Source organism: Eleutherodactylus coqui, chromosome 5 (genome assembly GCF_035609145.1).
Source record: "Eleutherodactylus coqui strain aEleCoq1 chromosome 5, aEleCoq1.hap1, whole genome shotgun sequence".
NCBI lineage: Eukaryota > Metazoa > Chordata > Amphibia > Anura > Eleutherodactylidae > Eleutherodactylus > Eleutherodactylus coqui.
Window position 1 is genome coordinate 22,079,131 of NC_089841.1, and position 22,321 is coordinate 22,101,451.

Sequence of the window (22,321 nt, forward strand, 5' to 3'; positions counted from 1 at the left end):
GATGATGTCACTGGGGAGGTGATGGACTCTGGAAATGTCTGTAGTGATATTTATTATTGTCTCCCCATATACAGGATTACACAGTAGTGAAGAAGACCTCTAGTGATGGCTATCGGGCCCCTGTGTGTGATGGATGGGGAAGACCCCTGAGCCCCATGACGGGGCCCCCACCTCACCCCCTGATACATGAGGACATCAATGTACAGAAGATTCTAGAACTCACCAACAAGATGATTGAGCTGCTGACTGGAGAGGTGACGCTGCGGGGAATGCTGGGACATTATACAGTAACAGCACTGGAGGCTTCTGGGTAATGACTGTATATTGTGTTGTCAGGTTCCTATAAGGTGTCAGGATGTCGCTGTCTATTTCTCCATGGAGGAGTGGGAGTATTTAGAAGGGTACGAAGATCTGTACAAGGAGGCCATGATGGAGACCCACCAGCCGCTCCCATCACCAGGTAATGGATGTATTTAGCAGGATCATAGCTGTGGAGGGGTGATGTGGAGCATGTGCCCCTGGTGCTTGTAGGCAGGAAGTGGGGTGTGAGCCAGGCAGGACTCTGTGCTAGTTGGATTAGTAGAGCCATTCACTACACAGTTGTTAATTAAAGTCAGCGTATAATCAGAAGGCCTACAGATCACCAATACACATTTACTAATCGCTGATATGTAAGCATCCCGGTCATACAGTGATGTTAGTCAGCGACTACATGGCGGACGTCTGCTGGATCAAGCAGCAGCAGGAGAATGTGGCTACAGAAGATCTCGGCTCCACCAGCCCTACTGCTACAGTAGCCGGCGGCGGGGCAGGGCTGGAGAGGTGCCTTGGCCCATGCTGTCTTCTTCCCCCCAACTATCCCCCCCAGCCCCTTCTCCGCAGGACTGGAGAAGGAGGGATCTGGCATCACCAGTAGGAGCTGCTGGGTTGTGGCCAATAATATATCATTGTCTGCCTTCATTGTTCTCTTGGGTTCTACGAATTACCAATATGAACCCCTCTAAATTGGTGAAGGGGTCACCAGTACGGCTGTGGCTACATGGTGACTCTGACCACAATACTCTTCTCATTGGGATGTAATGGCGGTCAGTACGGTTGTATCGTAGTTTGCCGTGACCCTACAATTACATGAAGCCCACCTAGTTTGGACTAGTTGTAATTGTCGGGGCTGGGGGCAAACTGCAAGCCACAATGCATTCCCCTTCACATAAGTAGTGGATGAAAGTGGTGTCGTGGATATCGCCTATCTGGGTGTCAGGAAAGCCTTTGTACAGTTTCACATAAAGATGAATCTCTGAGCTCTTATTGGCTGCAGTCCCTGTGACGTCCCATAAACCGGGCGGGACTGCAGCTGTAAACTGAGACCGGAGGGGGGGGAAGGGACAGAGCACCATGGTGGGACACAGCAGGAGGGGGGAGGTGAGTATATGACAGTTGGTTATGTTACTCAGTGGGGAAGGGGTTGTCCTCAGATGGTACAATTATGTAGTTTTGGTATTATTACCCTCATTTAGTGCTTGTATTTTACTCTATAGAACATATTAATAACATTATGTTTTACTGCTACATTTAGTGATTTACCAGCATTATTATTTGCTGTGACTTACTAACAAATGTAAGCTATAGTGTGTGACTTTCTGTTATCAGTCGCTGGTGGGAGGGGTCAGCCAGCGGAGGGAATGTTCAGATGGGGGGGCTATATAACACTTTAGCCCTCGGTGCAGGAAACCCTAGCTCCGCCTCTGCTGTTTGCAGTATTTTTTGGACTATAAGATACACCTGACTATCGGACGCACCCCGGCCTCAGACAGCAGGAAATAGTGACATTAGTATAAAATATTGTTTTCCTAACTTCCCCAGAGTAGTGTCAGGGTTTGGTTTTGTAGGGTAGACAGGGGGTTAATATTTTATTATAATACTACAATAATAAAGGCGATGGGAGGGGAACAACAGAACGCCCGTCGGGATGAGCCCCATGTAGTAATAATAATAATCATCTTTATTTGTATAGCTCCGACTTATTCTGCAGCGCTTTCCATCACGGGAGAACACAGACAATGCAACGATAAGTTTGAAACAAACGGGGTGGGGTGGTACAGGAGGTACAAGGGGGGAAGGTAAGGCATGGAGGAACACGGGCAGTAGGGGATTATATGTGGAAATCAGTCATTAAGAAACAAGTGGGGTGGGGTGGGGTGGTACAGGAGGTACAAGGGGGGAAGGGAAGGCATGGAGGAACACGGGCAGTAGGGGATTATATGTGGAAATCAGTCATTAAGAAACAAGTGGGGTGGGGTGGTACAGGAGGTACAAGGGGGGAAGGTAAGGCATGGAGGAACACAGGCAGTAGGGGATTATATGTGGAAATCAGTTATTAAGAAACAAGTGGGGTGGTAAGCAGGTGCAGGGATAGAAGTCATATGCAATAAGCAGGGTGGAAGGTGTGGGGAGCCATAGGGAGGGGCAGGGGGACTAGGTCAGGACATTTGGTATGCCTCCCTGAAGAGGTGCGGTTCTTTTGTGCATCGGGAATTGCCCAGATGCCTTGGGGTAGAGCATTCCAGAGGATGGTTGCTGCTCTGTAGTCCTGTAGGTGAGCATGTGAGGTTCGTATTAGCGGGGTGTTTAGCCTGAGTGTGTTGGCAGATCTGAGTGGTGTATGGGCAGCAGGGAAGCTATATACGGTGGTGCGGTGCCATGGAGAGCTTTGTGGGGGACTAGTATAAATTTAGTTCTGCAGCGGATGGGCAGCCAGTGCAGTGACTGCCATAATGCAGAGATGTCTGAGTAATGGCTGGATAGAAGAACGAGCCTAGCTGCCACGTTTAATGTAGATTGGAGAGCGGGGAGTCTGGTGTGGGGACGGCCGATGAGCAGCGAGTTGCAGTAGTTGAGTCGGGAGTGGATGAGGGTGACAACCAGAGTCTTTAGAAGGCTACTCGGAGTTTTGCGTTTTACAAGATAAACAAATCCATGTGTTTGTGGAGGGAAGCGCAGGTTGTGATCGGGATGGGTATAGGGAGGGTCCATAGATGATAGAGGATTGTAGAGAGTATAAGCATCTAATATAGTATAATCCTGCCCATCCATCCCAACCCCAAGGAGGCTCGTCTGTCCAGTTATTCTGGTATTGATTTTATTGGGTGGGGGATGTTGGCTTTAAGCTGGTTTGAGATGTCGGGCGTCAATAAAATGCCAAGATAGGGAATCGAGTGGGGACTCCACTGGGATGGGCAATTGGATGACAATTGTTGTGCTTTGTTGTGTTAATCCCCTCATCAGAGATGTTGAAGGCTTGGCTTTATAGTAGGATAGTGAACCACATTTTTCCAATGTTTTGACGACATAAGCTAATGATGACTCCGGTTTAGTGAGTGTTAGGATAACACCGTCTGCGAAAAGGTTTGTTTTGTGTGTCTTGGGCCCACTGTAATTCTTCTAATGTTTGGATTATTTCTAATATCCTCTGCCAATGCCTCCATAACAATCGAAAAAAACAGGGGTGATGGAGGGCACCCTTGCCTTGTGTCATTTAAGGCTTGGATGGAAGCCCATTGATCAGAACCATCGCCGAGGGGGAGGAATATAGGGCTTTTATGGCCTTGAGGATGGGGCCCGCAAACCCAAATGTCTGCAATGCTTGAATCCGGTATCCCCAATGGACCTTGTCAAACACCTTCTTGGTATTAGTGTATCTTGACGCCACCGGAAGCTAGTGGTTTGACAGGAGGAATGGCCCGGTCACACCCCTAGCTCCCGATTGGCTCAAGCATTGAAGGTCCTAGCAGCCTGCACTTTCCCCTGCAGCCTTCTGTCCCTTAAGTAATCTTGCTGTTTCACCGCTCCCCTGCAGCCTCCTTCTCTAGCCCTGTCACCGCACTAATTTAGCTGTGTCCCCGCTCTCCTGCTGTGTCCCCGCTCCCTTACAGCGGCCCCCCAGCGGGGGCTGCCCCCCACGAGACACAGGTACTTACCTTGTTGAAACTCTGCTCCTCCTGTGCCTGGCGCGTCTCCAGTAGCGATGCTGTCCGTGCACACTGACGTCAGTGTGTTGCAGGACGCCTCCTTCGCCGGACGCTCTCGTGGAACCAACAGGTATGAGACGTTGGGGGACGGGGGGAGGAGGATCCTGGCTACACACTGACATCACAGTGTGCTCCGGGATCAGCGCTGCTAGTAGTGCTGGTTAGTGAATACCAGCAGGGGAGTCACGGCCCCTGCCAGTATTCACTAACTGGGTGAGCGGCCGCGTGTCAGCGACTATGGCTACGCGTGTCAGTGCTGACACGCGTGTCATAGGTTCGCCATCATGGTCCTAGAATGTAAAGGCCCTTCACAGTATAGATTTCTTTATACAGCTTTATGAAGCTTTCCCAGTGAAATTTCCCAATATAGGCTTTTCCAATACCAATAATCGGGGTGGCTCACTGTGCTGACTTCCTTTCCTCTCCCATTAATAAAAGGGTTCTAATTGTCTGTCTTTATTTTTGTTTGGTGTACCCCATGGGTTATATTTTAACGAATTATAATAAAATAGAGTTTTAATAATTAATCTATACTGTGAAGGGCCTTACAATTAGATTAGATTTTTGCCCCTGCGATTTTTAGAATGTAAAGGCCCATTTACACACAACAATTATCGCTCAAAATTTGTTGAAGTGTCGCTCTAAAGCCATCATTTGTTCGTGTAAATACTGCCATTGTTTGCTTTTCCGCCAAATGATGATTTTTAGTTCAGCATAAAGACCATCATTCAGCCAGCCAGCTGATAGCAGGGACCGCACGCTGTGATTCTCTGCGGGCAGCTCTGAGATCATTGTTTCAACTGCTGTCCCACTGGAGAGCCCATGGAGCTGTAAGCAGATAACAGACATCCTGCTGTTATCTGCATACAGCAAAGGGAGCCTCATTTGCACGCAAATGAATCTAATAAGTTACTTGGTAGTTTATGCAAAATGATCGCTCAAAACTCTCATTCAAGCTATCTTTTGAACAAATTTTGAGCGATCACCTTTGCGTGTAAATGGTGCTTTAAGAGGTTACGTGAGACTTCGAACAGTAGGGGTAAATTGTAGGAGAACAGTTCTTGTCCTAGGCCCTTCTAAAGGGTTGGAGTGGTAAAGTCCTCATCCGTCCCTTGTTGCTGGGGTCCGATCTTTAGCCAGCTTGAGAGATGGTGAATGACGCTTGGTTGTGTTTTGCTCGGGTGGATAAAGTGGAGATAACGGGTATTAGTGTATCTTGACGCCACCAGAAGCTAGGGGTTTGTCAGGAGGAACGCCCCTGTCACACCCCTAGCTTCTGATAGGGTCAAGGCTGCAAGCTACTAGTAGCACACTGTGGATCTATTTCTGCCGGCCCTGCTGCATCAGGCTGACAGTTAGTTTTCTTTGCCTTACATTATTATCTGTAAATGCTGCCATGTTCCCACAGTAAAATGGCACCATTAACATGTAATAATGTAAGGAAAAGAAGACCACTAACCGTCAGTGTAAGGCAGCAGGGTCGGCAGAAATGGTTGGAGACATAGCAGCATCTCATCTCTGTCCCGGCCGGTATTTCTGGAATGTATCCCACCCGGCTGCCGGCCTGAGACCTCCGTCCCTGCCGCTGCTGTGAGGTCCGTCCCTGCTGTCGGCTGTATCTGCCAGCAGCTGTGAGCTCCGTTGTGTCCGGCGATTGTGAGCTGCGTTATGGCCAGCGACGGCCCTGAGTTCCGCGCCGGCCGTGGGCTGTGAGCTCATGGCAGATGGCTGCCGGCTGTGAAATCTGGGGCAAACGGCCGACAGGGAAGCTCCTTGGAGATCTGGCTACAGCCCCGGCGGCCGCTCTATGCTTAGTTTAGTGTCCTTCCAGGACCTTGTGCCCAAGAAGCAGCGCAGGCAATCATCTACAGGGGGCGTCACCCTCTTGTCAATCTTGACTCCACCAGCTATTGCTGGTGGCATCAAGATACACTAATGCCGAGATAACGTAGATAAGCCCCAGAGTTGCAGAAGCTCCTTTCCTTCTTCTAAAGAGCTGAAGTAGGGGGTTGATCCATTCTTTGTGGCGATCACTTTTTGGAGAAGACCCGTTTATATGCAATTCTGTGTTTACTTAGAATTTTGACAACTGGTGAGTTTTTTTTCCACGCTGTGCTTGTAGCTTGTGACAGGTCTGCGAACAGCGCCATATTCTGGTTGGGGTCTGGGAGGGAGTCTCTTGATTTCAGCATAAGCTGTTCTTCACCGTAGAAAAATGAATGCTAGCAACAACTTGGCGTGGAGTTTGGGAGATGTTTTGGTAGTCTGTGAGCGCGATCGATGGCTGATTCTTGATGTGAACAGTCCAGGATTAGAGTACGGATCCTCTTCTGTAGGTCTGAGGGGACTTCAGCCGGTGATACTGATTCTGTAAGGCATCGGAATTTTATACTGTTCCTTCTATTCCCATCTTCCATATCAGCGATTTTTAGATTTAAGGGTTTCAATTTCTTCTGCAAGTGAGATGTGTGCGTCCGCTAGTGAGTTGTGGGCTGTGGTGTATTGCCCCATATTTTGTTCCATAGGATCCACCCTCTCTCCCAAGGCGCCAACACCTGATGAGACTGTAGCCATTGCTTTGGCGATGTCTCTTGAGAGACGTAGTGCTAGCATGGCTTCCTTCAAAAAAGCCCCCGAAGCAGATTGGTTGCTAGCGGGGATCGCATTTAGAGAGTTATCTGGTGGAATTACGTTGGGATATGTAGTGTCTGAATCTAGAATGTCCGTGTCCAGTCGGGGATCCCTGCTGGTGACTTTATTTGGTATATGTTTGGTGTTGGTGGGAGAAAGTGGAGGAGGGGGTGGTTGGCCCCACACACTCTTGGCCCCTGTGGTCTCTGCTCTGAGTGGCTTGTAGTTCCCTTTGAGCGGGGCAGTACTGTCATCAGGGTGAAGGAGGGAGCTGCTATTGTAAGCCTGACTCCGTTGCTGTCAGCTTAGTGAGCAGCTCATGATTCCCCTGAACGGGGCAGCAGTGCCAGCAGGGGGTGCTGCCATGAGTGCAGTTCTCCTTATCTCCGCTTTGAAAGCTGCTCAGAGCTCCATGGAGCCGGTCAGTAGAGCCGGCAGTGGGAAGGGTGCAGCTCTCTACTCTTCTCTCCTCCTCTTTCCCTATCAGGCTTGAAGCTGTAGCAATGACAGAGAGCAGGGGGGACTGGGGGCTTCACCCCTCCAGCATCTTGGAGCTTCGTTGGGCAGCTGGAGGGGTGGAGCTGCTGCTTGCATATCCTCTGCCTTCTTGCTGGGAGACCCCTTCTTCCTCGAGACATTCTCCTGGGGTTCTTGGTGTTCTCCACCAGCTTTGGGAAGCTCGGGTAGCTGAGGGTATTACTTCAGGGCAGCTTTTTCTTGAGGCCTAGAAGGAGCAGATTTAGAGTGCGACCATGCTGCTCCGAGCCCAGGCCACGCCCCTACATACCACTTTTTGATCGCTTTTTGTTTCATTTTTTTCTTGGAGACAGGGTGACCAAAAAAATCCATGTCTTTTTTTTTTCTGACGTTCATGGTGCGAGGTAAAAATTGCGTTACTCTGATAGTTTGGACTTCTAACTTTTATGCCTTTTTTAAAAATAATTTATTGATCTTACTTTTATTTATTTTAAGTCCCAGAGGGAACAACAATTTGCGATGCTTTGATCGCTCCTGCAGTATGATATAATGCCATAACTTTACGTCATACTGCAATTGGGCAGGCAGTTTATCAAGCCACCCCACGGGCATGGCTTGATAGGCATTCTGTTAAGACTGCCCTGGAGCCTTTCAGAACACCCCCGGCTGCCATGACACCAACACAGCTTCCTGTGATCTCATGGCGGACGGCCATATGGAACCCCCACACACCATTTAAGAGTTAAAAGAGTTATTTTTTTCAACTTCTGCTTTCCAATGGAATCTGCGGCCTGTCTGCATTGTCAATTACAGATGGGCCGTGGATCAGAGGGCTTCCATTGACATCAATGTAAGCCATCCATGCTGGAACCGCACTGAAATAGAGCATGGTGCTATTTCAGAAAAACATCTAGAAAACAAATCTGCGTGTTAAAATTCAAGTGTGGACACACATGGTACCCTATGGGCGGCTTGAACTGTGGGTCATCTGCGCGGGTGCCCTAATTCAAATACTCCCGTGGACATTGATCCTTATGGTCAGAAGAATGCGGTAATCATGTCTTATTATCTGTATGTAAAGAGTGACTTCAGTGTCCATCTGTGTTTCCTGCAGTTCCATCCAGTAAGAGAAGCCCACCAGAGAGATGTCCCCGTCCTCTTCTTCCACAGGACCACCAGGTAGATGGAGATGTCCCTCTGATCTATAGAAGGCTGTGAAGCTCTTGTCTTCAGTCTTATTATATTCTAGCTGTTATACCTGACTTCTGCCAAGTTAGTTTGGCACAGGTGTTAACGTGTTGTTTGCATGGAAAATTTTATGAACTCACGGCTACTTGAGAGGAACCGAGGAATAAAATATGTATACACATAGAGGAGCGTTAGATTCTCCCCAGGCTGCATGTACTGATGTCCCTCTGCAGAATGTGCCACCCCTCCCACTCTCCTCACTGAGGACTTAAGGAAGGCTCGTGCCAAATTTCACGCTTGTTCAACACCTGGAAGTTACATTACATGGGGATGCACTTACTTTTGCAATTAGCATTGAATAATCAAGTTGTGACCCCCCCCCCCCCTTTACTTTTCCTATTTAGGACCTAAGCATGCAATTAACATTTAATTTTGGAGTTGTGATCCCTTTATCTTTGAGTATGTAAGTGAGTCAGTCAGTGTGTGAGGGCTTTCACCTTTATATATAGAGATATAACATATATATAATCTTCTACTTGTGTGATGAGGCCGGTGGAGATGGCAGGATTACTGCTGACCAGAGACATTAGATCAGTTGTGTCAAACTCATTGTCATCAAAGGCCACATCAGTGTTATGGCAGCTTTCTAAGGGCTGATTATAAGACTGTATAGTAATAGTGACCTCTGGTACTAAGTGTCCCCTATATTGGTCCCAGTAGTAATAGTGACCCCAGTAGTAATGGGGTCCCCTATAGTTGCCCCATTAGTACTAGGGTCCCTCACAGTGGCCCTAGTAGTAATACTGAAGCCCCCCATTGGACTCTGGCATTGCCCTCACCTAGCCTACATCTCTAGTCTGGCAGCCACTGGTTAGTCTATGACTGCTGACCTCTTCCCTCAGCGTCTGTGCTGCTGGCTGGATGAGTGGAATGCTTATTGGGGGCTGCACGGCCGGTGGGTCACATAACATGAGGTAGTAGGCTGGATTCGGCCAGCGGGCCTTAAGTTTGACATGTTTGCATTAAATGAAAGAACGATCAAGGTGCATAATGAAGGTAAACAATGAAGTTGTATTGTGAACCCTGTAATACATGCAGGGAACATCTCTAAAGCTGAAAACATGGCTGACAGTTATATAATAGAAAGACAATGTTTATATCTTTACTAGAGATGAGCGAGCACGCTCGTTTAAGGCTGCTACTCGATCACGTAGCAGTCTTATCGAGTAACTGTGTACTCACCCGAGCAGCATGCGGGGGTGGGCGGCAGCGGGGAGAGAGAGGGGGAGATCTCTCTCACTCCTCCCCCCCTCCCCCACATGCTCTCTCATCTCTAATCTTTACCTTGAAGTGCCACTATGGCGAAAGCACATCTTTCCATCCCTGCGCCCCTCATCTGATTATCTGTCATGCTCTGAACCTGCCCTATGTGTAGTAAAGTCACTTCCACACAGCGCAGACTCCTCTCTGATGCTTATCAGGCACCATCTTCATGATGAGATTTTTCCTGTTTCTCTTTCATTTTTCTGAGCTAAGAATGCTGTGATGCATCAGCACAACATGACATGAGCAGCTATTGTCAGTACCATCTCTGCCTGCTGGGAGGTATTATCAGTATTCACCTAATCATCAGGCAGATGGAGATATTCACTCTGTAGAAGGGCTGTAAAGCTCTCCAGTTCAGTCTTACTATACGTTTTACACTTGTCTCATGTAGTTTATCCAGCAACATGAAGGGACAAAAGGGGAAAAAATTCCTTCCTGACTCCAATCTGGCCATCGGAATAATCCCCGGATCTACAACTCTTGAAGTTATTAATAATAAAAACGTATAATATTGTATCGCTCAAGAAAGACGTCCAGGCCCCTCTTTAACTCGTTTATCGAATTCACCATAACCACATCCTCCGACAGAGTTCCATAGTCTCACTGCTCGACATAGAAGGGGGTTCTTTACTGTAAGATGCAGAAACCCTATTTCCTCTAGATGTAGAGAGCGCCCCCTTGTAACAGTCCTGGGTATAAATAGATGATGGGAGAGATCTCTGTATTATCCCCTCATGTACTTATACATAGTTATTAGGTCGCCCCTCAGCCATCCTTTATCTAAATGAAGTAATTCTAATTTTGATAACCTCTCTGGGTATTGTAGTCCCCCATTCTGCTTATTACTTTAGTTGCCCACCTTGTACCGCTCAGGCTGTGATATGTCCTTCTTGAGTACCGATACCCTAAACGGTCCACAATATTCCTTGTGTGGTCTGACCAGTGACTTGTAAAGAGGAAGAACAATGTTCTAGTCATGTGCCCCTAGACCTCTTCTGATGCACCCCATGATCCTATTTGCCTTGGCAGCAGCTGCCTGATACTGGTTGCTTCAGTTAGGCATGATGATGATTATCAACCGTTCAGTTGTATCCAATGTTCGGTCCCTTCAGGGATCCATGTTCTCCACGCATATCTGTCATTCACCGCTTCTTTCAGGTCCGCGATTGGCATGCTTGTGGTGTCTTTGATTCTATCAAGCCATCTGGCTCTTTGTTGTCCTGATCTTCTCTATCCACTGACCTAGCCAAGCATCAATATTGTTTTGAGTGAGTTAGCGCACATCACGTGGCCATAAAAAGAGAGCCGCTGTTCAATTTTTGGCCTCCAGGGAAATTTTCCTTTTGACGGATCTAACACGACCTTGTTCGTAGTCATGGCAGTCCAAGGTATCCGTAGCATTCTCCTCCAGCACCAGAGTTCAAATGTGTCGCTTTTTCTTCTGTCTGTTCCTTGGCGTCCAACTTTCACAACCATACATCTTTTGGGAAAGAGAATTGCATTGACCAGTCTGGTTTTTGTTGTAATGCTAATATCCTTGATTTTCCTGATCTTTTCCATTCCTTACATTGCAATCCTACCAAGGGTAATCTGTGTCTTGATCTTCGGTCAAGATTGACTGTTGCGATCATGTTTGGATCACAGGAAGATGTAATCTTGGACTGACTTAACTTCTTTGTTGCGGACTTTTATGTTCACTGTACCGTTGCCTACCGTGATCATGACTTTGGTTTTCTTGCTGTTGAGGTACAGTCCCATGCGGTCACTTTCCTTTTGCACTCGTTGGATAAGGTATTCCAGGTCCCTTTCACTTTCCACAAGCAGGTTGGTGTCATCTGCGTATCGGAGGGTGTTGACCTTTCTGCCACTGATTTTGACTCTGATTTCTAATTTGCCCAAGATGCATCGCCTCATGATCGTGTCTGCGTACAGATTGAAAGGGATTGGTGATAGAATGCAGCTTTGCCGTACGCCTTTCTTGATTCAGAACCAATCTGTGTATCCATAAGCTGTGCCGACCGTTGCTGCTTGGTTGTTGTAAAGAGACCTTATAAGCTTTTATACATCTTCTGGGACGCCCATTTGCTTTAGACACTTCCAAAAATCGTCATGCAGTTAAGCTTACAATTAACTACAATCCACAAGTCCTTTCCCATGTCAGTGGTTTCCCATTTAGTGTGTAATGGTGACGTGTATTTCCTCTGTCCATGTACAGAACCTTACATTTATCAGTGTTAAACCTCATTTTCCACTTTTCTACCCCCAACTTATCCAGATAGTCTTGGCATATTCTTGTGTCCTTTCTTGTGTTAACTTCTTTATATAGTTTTGTATCATCTGCAAATATTGATAGTTTACTGCACAATCCTTCAGTCAGGTCATTAATAAATATATTAAGAATAGGGCCCAAAGCCAACCCCTGCGATGCCCCACCAGTAACAGTGACTCAATCAGAGTACGTACCATTAATAAGCACCCTTTGCTTTCTATCACTGAGCCAGTTACTTACACTCATTCTCTCCCAGACCAAGCATAATCATTTTATATACCAACCTTTTATGCTACATAGTATCAAATGCTTTGGAAAAGTCTAGATACATAAGATCCAGTGACTCTCCGGTCCATTCTAGAACTTACCTCCTTGTAGAAGCTGATCAGGCTGGTTTAACATGAGCGATCTCTCACAAACCCATGCTAATACGGAGTTATACAGCTATTTTCCTTGAGGTACCCCAGAATAGCATCTCTTAGAAACCCCTCAAACATTTTACCCGCAATAGAAATAAGACTTAGTGCCCCGTAATTTTTTTGGGGGGGGAATATTGGCACCATATTGGCTATGCGCCAATCCAGTGGAACAGACCCAGTCACTATAGAGTCCTTTAAAAATAAGAAACAAGGATCTGTCTGTCACTTTATTTAATTCTCTTAAATCCTAGGGGTGTATGCCATCGGGACCCAGCGATTTGTCTGCTTTAATATTTTTAAGATGGCTCTGCACTTCTTCCTGGGTTACACTGGTGACATTTAGTGGAGAGTTTACTTTATCACTCTGCATTTCATCTGACATTTCATTTTCCTCTGTGCATATACTGAAGAAAAAAACTATTTAATAGATTTGTTATAGTCTCATCACCCTCGACAATTTTTCCTACATTATTTATTAAAGGGCCAAAACTTTCAGGATTAATCTAATTATGCAGCTAAGAAACGTTTAGGGTTAGTTTTATTCTATTATGGAATAAGTCTCTCAGTCTCCATCTTTGTTGCTTTTTGCATATTTTTTTCTTATAGGTCGTAGGTTCGCTGTCATCTTGGTTTAGTAGTTTAAATGCTTCATTTTTGCTGTTTCTTGACCCCCTTTACATCTTTATTAAGCCACATTGGTTTTCTCCTATTACTAAGTCTTTTATTTCTGTAAGGTATGAACCTCTCAGAGTGATTAGGATAATATTAAAAGTTTCCGATTTATTGTCTGTACTTATTTTTATTAAATACTCAAAAAAAATGAAAGGTAAAAGTGCATATATAATTTTTTAAACTATATATTATATTATGTTGAAAGCCCTCACTCACTCACTGACTCTCTAACTGTCCGGTGTCGTACCAACATGAAATTAAGCAGGAGCATTCTTTAGGTCCTAAATAGGAAACGTAAAGGGGTCACAACTTGATTATTCCATACTAAGTGCAAAAGTAATTGAAACCCCTATGTAATGTAGCTGATAACACACATCTGAACCGAACAAACCTCAAATTTGCCATGACCCAATTTCTTACGTCCAAATAGGAAAGTTAGAGGGGTTGCAACTTTAATATTCAATTCTAAGCATGAAAAAAATGTGAAAATCTGCGATACATGACATAGTTCTTTTCTTAGAAACCATAAATCCTAGGGAAAAGATTTGTATACTGAGGAGAATCTACCTCACCTCTATGTGTGTATACGGAAAGGCTGTAAAGTACATAAGGAAGCAGCGATGGACTGCAGCGATGCAGCTTGCCTTTAAGCCAAAGAAGGGCCTGCAACCTTCAGTCTGAGGTTAAATTTGAATAAAAAAGGGTGGTACCTTTTAACAGTTAACAGTAAATAAAGTGGGATGGGTGGCACATTCTACAGAGGGACATTGGTACATGCAGACTGAGGAGAATCTAATGCTCCTCTATGTGTAGACATATTTTATTCCTCAGTTCCTCTGAAGTAACCATGACTTCATAAAATTTCCCATGCAAACAACACGTAAACGACTGTATCAAATTAACTCAGACGAAGCCAGAACATAACCCACTGTAGCATTTACTTAGACATGACTCTGATAACTGCTTCTGTCAGGTCATTTTTGGTCGTCATGATGATTAATGATCTTTTCTGGTCATGTAAAACCTTCCACACGACTTCTCCAACCGTCTGCTGACTTTTACAATATTTGTCTCGCAGCTTTTGTATTCGGATGAAGATCTGACCAATATTAATACTACAGAGACAAATGTGAGGGGCGATCAGCGGTGTAAAGAGGAGATAACTACAGGTAACCACCCAGGTGAGTAGTATCCACTAAATAAAGCAGAGAACAGCTGACTAGTTCTCTATGGAAGAGTGGAAGGACATTAGGAGTCCACGATGAAGAACCAACAGTCACATTTCGGGTAAGAGGAGACCCCTCTTGATTATAGAGGAAAGCAGGTATGAGAGTTACCTAAATTCACCCATCAGCACATATATAATGTATTCAGGCTCTGGTTATTTCCTATAGATGGATCCAGTAGGGGAAACCCACCAGAGAGATGTCCCAGCCATCCATATTCTCAGGACTGCCGAGAGGAAAATCTCCCAGAGAACCAGCAGGTAGATGACGCTGATGTCTCACTAGAATCTGACCATAAAGTGATGGAATCAAAGATCATTTTACTTTTTTTATTTTTTCCCCCTCTATTTAGTGTGAAAATCTAATTGATATTAAGGTTGAGGTTAAAGACGAAGCAGAAGAGATGGATATAATGGCTGATCAGCAATGTAAGGAGGGGAGACGTCACTGAAGGTCACCTAGAGCCCATCATCTGCTCATCACATGCAGATAACCTATTCTGTCACTGTGTGTTTCCTACAGATGGACTCCTGGAAAGAAACCCACCAGAGAAATGTCCCAGCCATCTATATTCCCAGAACTGTCCAGAAGAAAAGCCAAGTGTCCCCGAGAACCATCAGGTAGATGAAGCTGAGATTTCCTCAAATTCTCTATAGATGGTAATGCAGCTTTCTACTTAACTTCTTTATGCTCTTTTTCGTATTGATGGCTATTGTAGGTAAGGGTTGCAAATGGTGTCTGGTTTCATCAAAGATAGTATTGAACTTTCACCTGTTTGCACATCCACTTGGCAATTGAGATTTAGTATTGAACAAATGTAAAGTTCTGCAGTGTAAATCGTAGACTAACTGTACAATTCCAATCAGCTGGTGCTAAAGGCAATCTAATATTGTCATGTCCTGAAGGAGACATTTGGTCATTATATTCATAAAGTTGCAATGAAAATTATTCAACCCCCATTGAAGTTTGTTTTTTTTTTTGCCAAATTTACAAACCTTTTTTTTTTTGCAATCAGACAAGATCAATGTAACTAGCTCAACGTAACTAAAATAAGTAGTCCTCCAACTTCTCTACAAAATGCCACATTTGTCATCTAACTGCCATTTTGGAATAATTCACCCCAGAATAGAATCCCTCATAACAGCGCACATTTGGAAATCAGGTGTTACCTCAAACACACCGGATGCAACCAATCCAGGGCTTCATTAGTTGCATCAGATGTGCTTGTAATATTGATTGCATGTTAGAAATATGGATACGTCAAGAAACTGGTCCAAAAAGTTAAAAGAAAAACAAGAATTTATCCTATCGTTAATTCCCATTCTTGAGGTCATGATGACAACGTACAATGGAGGTTGTCCTCTGCTTACCTGTGGGGACAGCAAGTGGCAGAGCATAAAGAACCTCCCCCTCCACCAAACACCAGTGTGTTCCAAATAACCACAGTGACTAGTGTCTTAACCAGAAGATGTGTTTTATTGTCTTCACACACCTTCACAAAAAAATTATGTACATACACATTACCTCATGTGACAAGAAATACAGTCAGGGGGGAAAAAGCCCTTATGCTGTCATGATGACCTCAAGAAAAATTCCTGTTTTCCCCTTGTCATCATGACAGCATACGATGGAGGAATACCAAATTATAAGTAGGGCTTTAGGGAAGGATTACGGCCTGCAACACCTTTTTACCAAAGGTCGTATCTTGACTAGCCTCTAGGTCAAGTCTGTAGTGTTGTACCAACGTGTGGCTACTAGCCCATGTGGCAGCCCTGCAAATCTGATTAATAGAAATGTGGGCCTTCTCAGCCTAAGAACACACTACGGCCTGAGTTGAGTGGGCCTTCAGGAGGGGGAATGCCCTGGGACTTGTAAGCCTCTTGGACATCTCGCCTGACCCATCGAGCAATCGAGTACTTAGAAGTGGCCCTTCCTTTGGCCGGCCTCTGAAATTGAACGAAAAGTTTGCCAAATTTATGAAGGGTTTTGTTGCCTCTAAATAAGCTAGCACAGCTCTCATTACATCTAAACTATACAGTTTCTGTTCTTTCTTGTTCCTATAATCCTGACAAAAGGAGGGAATAATAATCAATTGATTCCTATGAAAAACCGACAGGATCACGTTTACTTTGGATCCCTTTTTCCAGCCCAAAGTCCTATCTGGGTGGGCCGTCATATAGGGGGGTGTATGAGATAGGGCCTGGATCTCACCCACTCATCTAGCCGATGCAACAGCCACAAGGAAGGACACTTTATACGTCAAGATGGCAGTGGGTAAGTCTGCTAGGGGTTCAAAGAGTGGGTCACAGAATGCCTTGAGAACTATGAACAGATCCCAGGGAGGAGAAGTGTGTCTAATGAAGGTATGAAGCCTACTCGTGCCCCTAAGAAACCTTCTAACACATCTATGATTTGCAAGCACGCAATCAAAGAACGCCCTGAAGGCTGTAATCTGGACCTTTAGGGTGTTTGGGCTTAACCCCTTATCCAGGCCATCCTGAAGGAAGTCCAGAACTTTTGGGAATGTCGGGATGGTCTAACTTCTAGATATTCTGACGTATCAATTCTGAAAATTTCCCCCAAACCTTCAAATAGATCTTCTTAGTCAAGGGCTTGAGGTTGACACCGACACCACCTTGCTGGACGGACCCTGCCCTAAAAACTTTACCCATTCAACATCCAGGCAGTCAACCTGAACCTCTGGACCTACAGGTAATGTAGAGGGCCCTGGCGAAGGAGGTCTGGCCTTGATGGCAGGTGGACGGGATCTCCAACAGAGAGGGATCTTAGAAGAGGGATCCAGGGCCTCTTGGGCCAAGAGGGAGCCATTAGTATTACTGAAACTTTTGATCCCTGTATCTTCCTCAACACAAATTGTATCAGGGGCACGAAGGAGAAGACCTAGGCTAGATCTCAGTCCCAGGTGTGTGTGAGGGCGTCTGTGCCTACTGCTTAATTTTCTGTGCCACGAGAAAAGAGGAGCTGACCCTTGGTGTTCCTGCTGGAAGCTAACAGATCTATCTGAGGTGCCCCCTATTTTGTGTCGAGAGATCTGAACACCTCAGGATGTAGGTCCCATTCTCCGGGGTCCACCTCTTTCCTGCTGAGTAAATTTGCAGTTGTGTTCTCAGCTCCTCATATGTGAAAGGCCGACAGTGACCGGGTTGTTTGTTCTGCCCATTGTAGAATCTTTCCCACCAACTGCTGGAGAAAAGGATTCCTGGTGGTGAATGATCGATACTGCAGTCATGTTGTCTGAGAAGACCCTAACATGACTCCCCATCTATTCTGCCTGAAGGCCACGTAGGGACTTTCAAACCGCATTCAATTCTCCAAAGTTACAGGTATCGGCTTTCTCGTGAAGGCCCCAGGTACCCTGTACGTGCCGCCCTGGATAGTGGCCACCCCAGCCCATAGCGCTGGCGTCGGTTGTCACTACAACTGCGGGGTCACTGTTCCATTCTGAAACTCGAGAGCTTGTCCACAGACCTACACCATCGAAGGTAGAATCTGACCTTAGGAGAAATGAGGACTATCTCGTTGCTCGGAGCCTGTGATCTATCCCATTTCCTAAGAATAAGAGCCTGTAATTCATGGCTGTGGAACTGGGCCCAGGGTACGATGTTGATACAAGATGTCATTAAGCCCAGGATACACATAGCTTCCCTGAAGGATACTCCAGATTTCCTATATAAGGCCGTACATGTTTCAAGAATATGTTGCTTCCTTGAGGGAGGTAGGGAAGAGCATTGGAGATGGGAATCTATAGGAAAACATTTTTAGGGGTAATCCTATTCAGGATCCAAGCTGGACTTCTGGAAACTAATGATCCAGCCGAGGTTCTGCCTTAAGGAAAACATGATCTCTAACTGATATTTTAAAATTGCAGGAGAATCTGCCACTAGCAGAAAGTCATCCAAGTAAGGGATAATATTTATCCCCAACCCACGCAGATGAGCTACCATCTCAATGACCACTTTGGAAAAAACCTGCAGGGTGGAGGAGATCCCAAAGGACAGACGTATAAACTGAAAATAGCAAATCGATCCCCCAATTCCAAAGCAAATGTCAGAAATTTTTGGGAACTAGGGTGAATGGGAACATGATATTAGGCATCTTTAAGGTCAACAGTGACAATGATACTATCTGCGCTAATCAACAGAGTTGTGGTTTTAATGGTCTCCATTTTAAACTTTCTGTATACGATAAAGTTATTTAGGCTTTTTAAGTAGATTTATAGTTCAATGCAAACTGTCTGGTTTGGGGACGAGAAAAAGCGGGGAATAAAACCCCCTTTGGTGTTCTCGCTCGGGGACTGAGATGATGGCACCTAGGGCTAGCAGGCTTTGAACCCCCGTAAGTAAAACCTGTTGGAGGGAAGATGATTGTAGGAGGGTTATGAAGAATCTTTACGTAGGACGTTACCCGAACATGATCCTAGAACCCTTGGCAACTGGGTGCGACACCCATTCATTGGTTGTAATGTCCCGCCATTTGTTATGAAAAGCAGCTAATCTCCCAACCACCTGCTTGGGGGTACGCCAGACCGGGACTAACTGATGGAACCTTACCCCTTCCTATGCTCCTTGGAATACAAGCATCTTCTGGTTTTACTCTTCCCCATGTATCAGGATGAGGGACAAGGTGTAAACGGTCTTTTAGGGGGGTCTATCAATGGGTAGCATCTGACTCTTGTCCGCCGCTTTTTCCGAGAGGTGATCCAGATCTGGCCCGAAGATATGATGGCCCCGAAAAGGCAAAGCACAAAGTTTGTTTTTGGAGGTGATGTCTCCCAAGTAGGCCTTCACCCAGACTGCCCTTCTGGCAGTATCAGACAAAGCCACCGAGCAGGCCCCGATGCGGACCGACTCCATTGATGCATCAGCTAAAAAGAGTGTGGCAATCTGCAACGGGAATGCAACTAGCGATCTCCTCTCTTGTGGCCTTCTGGTTGACTAGTATGAATAGTTGATTAAGCCAGATTGACATGGACCAAGCTACAGAAGTAGCCGCAATATTTGATTTAATCACAAGGCCCCATGCTGTCCATGCTTTGCGCATAACCGCATCAACTTTACTGTACATTGGGTCTTTCAGGTGAGACACATCATCAAAGGGTAAGCCCACCAGTGCTAGAGAAAGCTGGTAGGAAAATCCAAAACCATACTAGTATAAACCAGACCTCCATGAATGAAAACTAAGTACCTTCCCTACTAAAAGGGGCCTCTGGACCCTTATGACTAGGTATATTTGGATTATGTCTATTAAAATTCTTAACTAGAGGATCTGTATTGACACCTATGGCCGGTAACCCATGGTTTTTCTTCTGGCCCATAACTCTGTCAACAAATTCCTCACTCGACGAGAGTCCACATTGCAGCTGATGTCAAATTAAAGATGCTCATTAACCATCACTGGGGCAGGAGAAGATGAGCCATTCCCTGGATCTACATACTTTTTTAGCACAGCTTTATGAAACACATTTGTAATCTTCAAAAGAGCTGACAATCTCCAACCCAAAGGATGCAAAATTTTATTCATTTTGTGAAATTTGAAAGGACCAATAAATCGCTGCGCCAGTTTGAAAGACTGTTTTAAGTTTGCTGCTTTTAATTGATAACCAGACCAAATATTCCACTAATAAATGAACACCTCATACCGCCTGCTATCCGCCATCCACTTAAAATTTTGTACTGCCCTGTTAAGGTTTCTCTGGATCTCATCCCAAACCACCTCAATGTTTGAGGAGAACTCATTCACCTCCGGAACTTCTGTAATAGTTTTGGAATATTAAGCCAAAACATGAATGAAATCCATGAATGGAAAAGTCGGTGATGTGGCTGTAGACTCTAACAATCTATTATTTAGAGCAAACTCCGCTAAAGGTTAAAGCTGACCAATTCTCCTGATTATCTGAAACATAACATCACAAATACTGTTCCAAGCTTTGAATACACCTCTCCATCTGGTCATTAGTCTCAGGAATACAACTCTTTTTACTCCACGTATTATCCTAACAGAGTACACACAAACTGCCAGAACCTGGAAACAAAATGGAACCCTCGGTCGGAGGCGATATTAACAGAGGTAACAAGTGTCATCTCACAATATGAGAAACAAATAGTTTTGCCAAAGTTTTAGTACTAAGGAGACTCTGCAGAGCCACAAAAAGGCACATCTTGCTGAAGCGATCACCCACAACCAGATGACAGTGTTGCTCTCAGAAAGTGGCAAATCCATAATGAAATCCATTGACAAATGAGTACCAAGGTTTCACAGGAATCGGTAAAGGTGGCAACTTCCTGGCTGGGCGATTCCAAGGCAATTTAATTCTAACAGAAACAAAACTAAATACATCCCTACATAAAGCCGTTCCCCAAAACGTTCTTGCAAGTAGTTTCCGCCAGGACTGAACAGTGCACCTCTGAAATAACTTGCTGACTTAAATGTACAGGAACAAAAAGCTTTTTCTCAGGTAGACTCGGCGGAGCTAAATCTTGTGCTTTAAGAACTTGTTCCTCGAAATCTAACAACCCTCACTGAAACCACTACATATTCTACACCTTACGATTTAGAATGGGAGCTGAGGGTTTATCCAAGACCACTGGAACAAAACTGCAGAGCGCATCCATTTTGACCTTTTTACTGTCAAGACGGTACATGAATATGAAGTCAAAACAGAAGAAAAAGGACCACTGCGCCTACCTTGGATTAAGTCTCTTAGCTGATTCAACGGTAATCAAATTCATATAGTCTGTTAAGACCTCCACTTTGTGTTGAGTCCCTTCAAATAGATGGCACCACTCCTCAAAGGCCCATTTAATAGCTAACCGTTCTCTGTCACCTATGTCATAATTGTGTTCAGTCGCAATAAATTTTCATGAGAAAAAAGCACAAGGATGAAGACTCTGCAGTGTGTCAGATCGAGAGAAAGTACTGAACCAACACCAACCTCAGAAGCATCCACCTCCACCACAACAGGCCTGGATTTTTGGGGAGAGAGAACCAGGTTTTGTGCTTGAAAAAGGAGCATCTGCAAATCAAACGCGTCACAATTCACTGTCTGTTAATAAAAATATTCAGCTTAACTCAACCACAGAGGTTCTACCATTTTTTATGACTATTCTGCACTAACTTCATTAGAGGCCTTTTTCATACTTGTTTACGTTTTTGGTGCATCTGGTGTTTTTCTATCACCCTGAACAAAGGAGTCTTTCCCCCCCCCCCCCCCCCTATCTTCATCTGTATCTCAATTTTCTCTGGGTTTCTTTGATATCCCAGAATTTCTCCTCGCATGCTCTCTTTGGATGTCTCTTTGGGACAGGGTGCCTTTTCCATCAAACAGCACACTCCTCATTTGCACACAGCGGTTTTAATGTAAAGATCGCTACAGGTGTACCCCTTTGAATATCTGGCTGCAATTAACAGAGGTGCTGTTCTGACTACCCACTGGTTTGATTTTAATTATATGCACTGCGTAAATCCAACTTTGAAAATCAGTTGGCACCGTTCTATTGACTAAACTGGTCAGAGATGAGTGGGGAACAGGTATGGGTTTTGCTTAGTGGTTTTATTGAGCTCCCTGAAATCCAAATAAAGCTCCAAACCCCCATTCATGTTTATTTTTCTTTAAAAAAAAAAAAAAAGAGGCTAACAGCCGTGTCTCAGGAGCCGTTAGGTTGTACATATGACTTTTTGGCAACCGCCTGGGATAAGGTCTACAGAAAAATCCCCTTCTCTACAGTATGAGGTGGCAACCTGTCTGCCCCTTCCGGAGAAAAGATGTCGGCTAATTCACTGATAAACTTGGGTAACTTATCCACTAGCACGGAAGACACATTTAGAAACCTACAGCTAAGACTGCAGGAAGAATTCCACTTTGTAATGTCTACTTTTTCCCAATCCACCAGGTGGTGCATCCGTAACCAAGGCAAACCCAACACTACCTGTGCAGGAAGGGACTCCATGACATACAAAGTGATGGTATCTATGAAATAATCCAATCTTTAAACACACACATCCAGAACAAAATATTTGAAAAACATCTGAGACAGTGGAGTGACCTCAATAGCGGACACAGGAATAGAA

At 45.1% G+C, this 22,321-nt stretch overlaps 1 protein-coding gene across 1 annotated transcript in view; it reads left to right on the forward strand.

Moving 5' to 3' along the window:
• The window catches only part of LOC136629009 (oocyte zinc finger protein XlCOF7.1-like), a 38,186-nt gene that overhangs the window by 8,268 nt on the left and 7,597 nt on the right, over nucleotides 1-22,321 (forward strand). Inside the window, exons 3-9 of the mRNA XM_066605114.1 lie at nucleotides 75-254; nucleotides 337-460; nucleotides 8,248-8,312; nucleotides 14,086-14,188; nucleotides 14,402-14,493; nucleotides 14,586-14,661; nucleotides 14,756-14,853. Of these exons, the coding sequence (XP_066461211.1) occupies nucleotides 75-254; nucleotides 337-460; nucleotides 8,248-8,312; nucleotides 14,086-14,188; nucleotides 14,402-14,493; nucleotides 14,586-14,661; nucleotides 14,756-14,853 (738 nt within the window). The remainder of the gene's footprint in view (nucleotides 1-74; nucleotides 255-336; nucleotides 461-8,247; nucleotides 8,313-14,085; nucleotides 14,189-14,401; nucleotides 14,494-14,585; nucleotides 14,662-14,755; nucleotides 14,854-22,321) is intronic.